The 8,250-nt window shown below is 34.8% G+C and overlaps 2 protein-coding genes across 4 annotated transcripts; one reads left to right on the forward strand and one right to left on the reverse strand.

The window, feature by feature from the left end:
• Positions 1–5,484, forward strand: LOC102606901 (uncharacterized). Of its 3 annotated transcripts, none has more exons than XM_006465145.4 (11): positions 1–248; positions 407–476; positions 1,113–1,197; positions 1,874–1,948; positions 2,038–2,074; positions 3,295–3,378; positions 3,515–3,575; positions 3,677–3,783; positions 4,213–4,278; positions 4,930–5,085; positions 5,198–5,484. In XM_006465145.4, the coding sequence occupies exons 2-10, from the start codon at positions 407–409 to the stop codon at positions 5,023–5,025; spliced, it is 681 nt and encodes a 226-aa protein (XP_006465208.1). In that variant the 5' UTR covers positions 1–248; the 3' UTR covers positions 5,026–5,085; positions 5,198–5,484. The 3 variants fall into 3 exon arrangements, with proteins under 3 accessions (XP_006465208.1, XP_006465206.1, XP_006465207.1); XM_006465143.4 differs by having other exon boundaries at positions 3–248; positions 4,930–5,081; XM_006465144.4 differs by having other exon boundaries at positions 3–229; positions 4,930–5,081.
• A 915-nt stretch (positions 5,485–6,399) lies between these two features.
• LOC102606599 (deSI-like protein At4g17486) lies at positions 6,400–8,250 on the reverse strand. The gene is made up of 3 exons (XM_006465142.4): positions 7,752–8,250; positions 7,087–7,374; positions 6,400–6,744 (listed from the first exon to the last, which is right to left on the reverse strand). The coding sequence occupies exons 1-3, from the start codon at positions 7,882–7,884 to the stop codon at positions 6,491–6,493; spliced, it is 675 nt and encodes a 224-aa protein (XP_006465205.2). The 5' UTR covers positions 7,885–8,250; the 3' UTR covers positions 6,400–6,490.

The following is an 8,250-nucleotide window of genomic DNA, read 5'->3' on the forward strand; positions in this document are numbered from 1 at the left end:
TAAAATCTATGCTCACAAATAAACAGACAATTAAATTAAAATAAAACAAATCTCTCTCTAGAAATTGGCGCTCCGTCAGCCAGAGACAACCAGACAGCCAGCCAGCAAGCAAAAAATCAAAAAAGCAAAAGCAACAGAGAGCGTGATCATCATCGTCGTCGTCGAATCATATCATAAGCTTTTAAATTAAAAGAGCGACGAAGCTTCTTCGTTCGCTCTCCCATCCGACGTTCGTATTTTTTCAAATTGTAATAATAAAAAATCCACTCAATTCATCTATATTTTTATATTTATCCTTTGCTTTACTTTTTTTTTGTTTGAAAATCTACAATTAATTGAATAATAAAAAAATGAAAATGAGTGTACTAGTAATTGAATCTGAATTTTGGATGTTTTGTTGATGAAGATGCGTCGTTCTGTATCGAGAAAAACGGGTCAAACTAATTCAACCGACGCCACGGATCTCTTTCGCTCCGGTACCGTTCCTCTCCCTCCTCCTCATTTTCCTTTCATTTTTTATTTTAATTTATTATGCTTCAATTATGATATGAATAATCAATCGATCGATCGGTCAAATCTCGTTCCTTTTTTTTTTTCCTGATTTTATCTAATTAATGTTTGTTTTATTTTAGTTGCCAAACAGTCGAAGATGTATGAGCTACCGTGCGAAACCGATTAAGGATATATGATGATTTTATTTTGAATTATTTTTAGCTCTTATCATAAAATTCTCTAAGCAAAACAGCTTAATTGAAATTCTGGCTTGTGGAAGATTAGATGCTTTCCTTTTCTAATTAGCCGTGTGTTAAGTATTTACTTGAGTAATAAATACTACATGTATGTAATCTATCTGGAGGAACTCATTCATTTAAACTGACGTGGTATGATATGAATAAATGATGGGAATTAAATTTTCTGTTCTCATTTAATTGCTTAGTTTTTTTTTTTAACTATACCAAATTTCCAATCATATGATGCCATGTCAGTTTAGCATATACTTCGGAATTGTATTGATTGCTTGTATGTGTAATATTTATTATTTGTTTTATTTAGTAAGGTTTTGTAGAATTTCTGCCAAATGGTTACATTTCTGTTGAATTTCGTTGCTTCAGCCTCAAGTAAAGCATCTTCGAAAGAGATGGAACGAATCGATAACCTGTTTTATTCGTATGCGAATAAGTCTTCTGGCATGATTGAGTAAGCTTGCTTTATTTAGTAAAATTCAGTTTGTGAATCCGGTACTTGATTTATAAGTTTTTACAATTCTATTATTATTGTAGATTTAATATAAATTGCGTGATCGGAGTTGACTGAATGTAAGATGTTATTTGATCATGAATTGCACTATTTTGGCTTAAGTGATTTTAAGGTTGAAAATGGGACCAGCTGAAAGGGGCTTGTTTTTCCATAGCTTTTGTCTGTTTAAAAACTATGGAATTTTTGTATTGGTTTCTTTCCTCAGCTTTGGTTTCTGTCCGTAGGTATGCATTCTAGCTTCAGAAAAAAGTTTGTGTTTTGAATTGTAAGCAATCAACTGAGATGAATTTAAGCTATCTTCATGGAAAGATGGATAAAGTCTGTCCCTTTGAAGTTTGGAGAAAATATGGGGTGTTTGCAGCCGTGATGGATCTATAGGAATGGTTACTTTAAAAAAAAATAAAAATAAAAATAAAGGAAGAGTACCACTGTTTTACTGTAACTTAGACATGTCTAACTGATGCATTTGTTATTACGTTTCAGTCACTGAAGCAGAATACGTATTAAAGTCACGGTGATTTGTGTGATTCAAAGTGTGCCAAATTTTCTTTCTTTGAAGTAAATTAAGGAAGGATTTTTATGTAATTTCTGATATTATAATATATTATTTGAACAGCCCAGAAGGAATTGAAAGTCTGTGTTCAGATATCGAAGTCAGTCATACTGATGTTCGGATCTTGATGCTTGCTTGGTAAGTCACGTATATAGGCATTTGATATCTCTCTTTTTAGTTTTGACCATCAAGCTTATATATTAAAACTGATGGACTAAATATATCAGGAAAATGAAAGCGGAAAAGCAAGGGTATTTTACTCTGGTAAGGAAAAATGAACTCGACTTCTGTAATCTTGTTTGCTATTTCTTCTTTCTATTTTTGTTAATTAAACTTGTATTATTATATGACTTGCATGCTTGTTTTATACAATATTACAAACAAATCATTCCTTGTGACTGTTTTCGGATGAAAAATCAGTGTCCATGCTTAGCATCGTCTTGGGATTTTAGTCATGTTTATGAGTTCTGTCAAGCTTGGCCACCACCCCTAGGCTTATGAACACCTTGAAAATTGCAAGTAATGTGAAGAAAGAATATTGGACCTGCAGTTTCAACTGTATGGCAGTGCCGTAGGCATGTCGACTGAATAAAGAGGAATTTCCTCATCTATTTGAAGTTATCAATATTCTTAATTTGATGCTGGGTCAATTGGAAATATTAACATAGTGGAGGATGAACATCTTATTTCTGGAGATGATGTCACAGGATTTTACCAACAAAAGGATATCTTTAGAAAGTATAGAATTCCGAGATTTAGATCTCTGATCCATTTTTCCCCCCTCTTGGTGCATGTTTCTGTGTCAGGGCCGGTACAAGTTCATTAAAATTATATTGATTTATTGTTGGCTGAAACTGAGAAACTTGTTTTGTGCTATATTAAAGAGTGTGATTTCTGGTTTGGTCCTACAGAGTGCCTAGTGCAATCCTAACATTAGCCTTTTGCATGATGACTGTTTTCAAAATGAACCCATTTATTTTGCACTTAATTGTCAAAGATATACATGTTAATTCAATTGGTGATCTTATTGCGTTCTTCTTTTACTTTCAATCTGTTTGCTGTGTTTGCTTGTCCATGGCTTGTTGTACTTATGCAATGTCCACATCCTTATTTGTGCTTCGTAGCTCAATTTCAGTTGTTCTACACAATCTGTGAATAAGTTTTTGAATAATTTGAAAAATATATAGCCTTTCGTCAGCACTAGTTTTTCTCTTCTTTGATATTTATTCTGCCTGAGGGTGGTATACTTTTCTGAATCACATAGAAAGAGAGATACCTATCAAACCTTGATACTTGTCTTCCACCTATCCTTCATTCTTCCTCATTGAGCATGTCCCAACCACTGGGCATTATACTGCATAATTAGTAAATTATTGATTCGTCAGAGATCTCTCCTTTTTTCACCCAATCTGTCATGCATCCTCATATGTTTTCTTGGTATTGCCTAATCTGTTAGAATGACATTACAACATTACTTGCTACAGGAGGAATGGCGGAGAGGCCTAAAAGCATTGAGGGCTGACACTGTAAATAAATTAAAGAAGGCCCTTCCTGATCTGGAGAAAGAGGTAGAGTATCCTTACAACCTTCCTCTTGAAAACTGGCTAATTTGATAGGCTTATAACGTGTAAGATGCTTAATTGTGTTGTATAATTGTTGTAGCATGCTGATTTTTTATTTTTTATTTTTGGGTGGTCTTTGAAGGTGAAGAGGCCAACAAACTTTCAAGATTTCTATGCTTTTGCATTCCGGTATTGCTTAACAGGTATCATGAGATCATTGCTATATGGAATTGGAATTGATAAATTACTTGTTTTTGTGTTATTATTTATGCTCATTTTTTTCTTTTCTGATATTTTCTCTTAGAGGAGAAACAAAAGAGTGTAGACATAGAGAGTGTCTGCGAATTACTGGGTCTTGTATTAGGATCCCAATACCGTGCCCAGGTTGACTATTTGATTGAGTATCTAAAGGTGAGTGGCTATATTGATCATGTCTTCAGAAATTGCAATTGAATATCTTGCTGGCTTCTTGTGTGAGTTCATATACCTACATTCCCTTATGATTTTTCGAAGGTTGTTCTGATTTCATTCTTAACCGCTAGCATACTTCGTTGTTTATGAGTTCCATTTCTCTCCTGTCCATTAGCTTACTTGTTGCACTGTTTTACTGATGAACTCTGCCTTATTTTCTGAAAAAAGTGGGGCTAATTTGATAAATGAAAAATGTTTTCTAACTTGTCCAAAAGATATCAGATTGTCTGATTCTTTACTGCAGTCTGATGCAATCTGGACAGCTTGATAAACATAAGGCGAACTAATTCATTTGTAATACTAATTTCTTAATGTGTGCGTGCATGTATAGTGAATACTTCTCACACGGTGGTTGTGCTCTTTATCCAGATTCAATCTGATTATAAGGTAATTAACATGGATCAGTGGATGGGGTTTTACCGGTTCTGCAATGAGGTATTTTCATTGTCTACCACTAGTTTTTAATTTATTGATAGTGTTCACCATGGTAGCTGTATTCTCACGAACTAATAGGTTGGAATGATGCATTACAGAACTGCTATAGTTGATAAAATATCTTTATTTCATAAGACATACACAATTACATATGCATGCTGCACTCCTAAATAAGAAAATGTTTGTTGTCTGCTCACTTAGGAGTTAGGCCCTAAGAAAATATCCTCATCTTTACGAGTAACCTATAACCAACCTAGTGAAGGGGAAACTGGATATATCTAATGGGAGGCAATCTGTCTCATTTTCTATGGCCGTTTTTAATACCATGGATCTATGATAACAAATGGGGGCCTCACCAATTGGAGGGTGGTTTATGATGGGTTAGGTATAGAAGCCGGTTTTGGTTTCTTTTCCTACAGTGAGGACATAGATCTGACTTGAAAGCCATAGCTACTTTCTACGTTTCTTAGCTTTAGGGACAAAAAACAGATGATGTATCGCGAGCATGATTATATTGGATCTTGTGTTGCATGTTTCTTGCTCCTTTGCATTTCGTTTTGCATAAAGACCTTGCCTTCAGCTTTTTTTCTATTAAACAGCATGTTTATTGTACACTGATTCTTATGATGAATTTTTTGACTCCTTTGACAGATAAGCTTCCCGGACTTCAATAATTACGATCCAAATCTTGCTTGGCCCTTGGTCCTGGACAATTTTGTAGAATGGATGAAAGCGAAGCAGACATAAACTCTGGTTCTTTTAACCGACCTGATTCCCAGCTGTAAACTGCCATTTTTACATAAGTAGGTGAATATATGTTCAAAATTAACGTACTTGCTTTAGGAGTTGTCTTACACCTTACAGAAGTGCAAGTGCTTCATTCTTTAATTATTTTTATTGTAATTGATCTGTTTTACAGGACTATTGAAAGTACACAAACCAACCCTGCTCGAGCATATTTTTCTTTTTCCAATTCAAATTTTGTATTTATCAACTCTCCGAGCGCAAAGCACATCCTCAAATGCATCAGCCTCTAAATTATATGATGAGCATATGCCTTGTAACAGTCTCGATGCTTTTTTCCCCTGTTGCCCTTGCTTCTTTAATCATCAATGCTGTGAAATACTTTTGACCATATAATTGCAGTGGTGATTAATGTTTGTTAAATAAACTGCGGATCATCTTTTTAGATGATTGAAATTACTAGACCGTTGGTTGGTTGGTGAACCCCCCCCCAAAAAAAAATCCCCCTCTATTTTGTTCTATTTTATTTAATATTAATTATTTCATACCATAAATTTTAGATTCTCTGCACCTAGGAGGTCTAAATGAAGATAATAACATCATTGTGCGGATTGTATGCCTTATTAAGAACATTTCATTTGGACTGAAATATGCAGTGGTATGCAGTTGTTCCTGATTATGAGAGTACATCTTGACATAAAGTTTAGATGTGGGTCACTTAGATTGAATTTGTCCTCGTGGCATTTTCCCCATTCATCATCTGTTCCTTTCTCCAAGTTTAGATATGTTTGCTACGTACATGTACATGCATAAATATTCGCGTTGAAAATGTGATTTCCAATAAGCAACTTTTTCAAAATAAATATAAAATGCCACTTACAAAAGATCAAAGAAAGTGAAGTTTGGAGCCGAAAGAAGATTTCATGTCACAAAAGTGACAGCCCTCGATTGAAAGCTGCGGCTTATCCCATTTTTACGTAAGCTAAGGAAAAGCATTACGTAAAGGCGAGAGGTTAAAGAATGAAGAGAGTGGGTTTGTCTCGGAAAATTCCGCAAGAAGATTGTTAAAGCCAAGAGAAAAGTTAAAGAGAGCTGTATCACTTCGCTCTTGGGGACTTTATATCAACTTCAATCTTTTCACTGAATGCGATTGTTATAGTGTTCGCGTACTATTCACGTTGCAGTTATGCTTAATTTTATCGTTAGAGACAAAGCAAAATTTGCCAAAAAAATGGGGTTGAATGGATAATATTGCAGACGCACAACACCACCGCCAAAAAAGAAAGAGCACAAACATGTACAATCTTTGCAGCATGCCTGCAAGGTTTCTGAACAAAATGTTAGTCTCAAAAGGGGGAAAAAAATCGCAAGAAAGAATGAAAATAATATAAAACTTTTTGCATTGCCAACTTCCATTAAGCAACTTCAAAAAATGGGGATAAGGGACATTGTAAGAACAGTTTGATCATCAGGATGATGAAGGACCAAGGATCAACGGTGAAGCTGGAGCAAGAGCACGCCGGCTTCTAGTTCTACTTCTACCACGAGTTTGAGTGCCAGAAGGGGAAGATGAGGAAGATGACGAGGAGTTTGAAGATGTGAACCTGTTCGATTCACTTGTCAATTTCTTTTTCTCTCCTTCATCAGCCTTGCCTTCTATTCTGTGATGCCGAACTCTAGTTGAATTTAAAGTAGCCGGAAGAACACAATTGCAGAAAAAACCTGTAAAAGAAATAAGCATATTGTCAAAATGAGAATCATAAACAAACCCAGAAATTGAAATATATGAGAAAACATATACTAGTTTTGTCTCAGTCAAACACATCACTAAGCGCCATAAATTTCAAAGAAAATGCAGGAAAAAAAGTTTCATTGACAAAATTTCTAGGCCTAATTCTTGATCCAAGTCCATCTTACTAACAGAATAATCACGACAATATTGCAATAATGTTAAAAGCGAATTTAAGTTACGATTATCTTTTCTTCTGCTACTCAAAACTGGGAAATTCAATCAAATGATATAATTGCCAGAACAAAAAATTTAGCCATGAAATTTGCCCTTACCAATTCTGGCAAGGCGATTGACCCAACTGGGGATTGGATTTCCGGTAAGCCTAATGCAAGCATCATTGCAAAAATGATTACAATTCTTGGTGATCAAATTATAAGCATTTCCTTTATACTCTTCTGCTAGATCCTCCATCACTGTCCTCACTTCGGCAGGCCCTATATCAGTTTTGCCAATCAAAATCGACTTCCTAAATGTAAATCCCTCACACTGCTTTGGCTCTCCCTCAAAAATCCCAGTGGTCGGATACTCATGAGCTCCAAATGCGTACTCAACTCCATGAACTACATTTACACAAACAGCAGACTGAGAATTTTTAGCTGTTTACCCAGAAAAGAAAATAAATAAACAAACCACACACAAAACTTGAAATGATTGCTGCCCAGAGACGCAAATCACGAAATGCACCTGAAGTTCAAATCTTGAACCGCATTACATTTTCTCCCACCTTCCCATCAACCAAACAGACTATAATAAAGAGGAGAGTAAATTTACTGAAAGTATCTGCAGATCCAACTCCATAATTCTATAAACACTACAAAAATTTACTACAATTCTATAAACAGCTACAAGTGATCTAACAAGCTCAATATCAGATCTAGAATACAAACCGTGATAAAGATTTAACAAGAACTTCAAAAATGAAGAAGGAAAAACAAACCTTGAACACCAGAGTGATAAACGCCGAGACCAAGCCAATAAGCATAGCCATTGAAAGGGGTTAAATCATACACGTTGAGATGCACTGGTACAGATCCTTTATCATCAAAGCTTGAATTTTTTCTACACAACATTCTATTATTTTCAAAAAAAAAAAATCAACTTTGTACCACACTTATGCTATAATTTATATATCTATATTTATGAAAAAAAAAAAAAATTTGGTGACAGAACTGATACTTGGGTCGTTTTCAAATTTCAACTCACATTAAAAACAACCAAATCATCCCTGAAAAGATGGATAAATTAATAACAATAAAATTATTTTTTTGGGGGGTTAATTATGAATTCAAATAATCGAATCCGATAAAGAGAATGAGAATCCTCTGTTTTAATTTGTAGCACCGGCGGCAAATCGTGCCACATCGGTATTTTTAATTTAGACTATGTTTTATTTTACGGACATTTTATATATATGGGGTTATTGGTATCAAGGCTTA

This window comes from Citrus sinensis, chromosome 7, assembly GCF_022201045.2.
Source record: "Citrus sinensis cultivar Valencia sweet orange chromosome 7, DVS_A1.0, whole genome shotgun sequence".
Classification (NCBI taxonomy): Eukaryota; Viridiplantae; Streptophyta; class Magnoliopsida; order Sapindales; family Rutaceae; genus Citrus; species Citrus sinensis.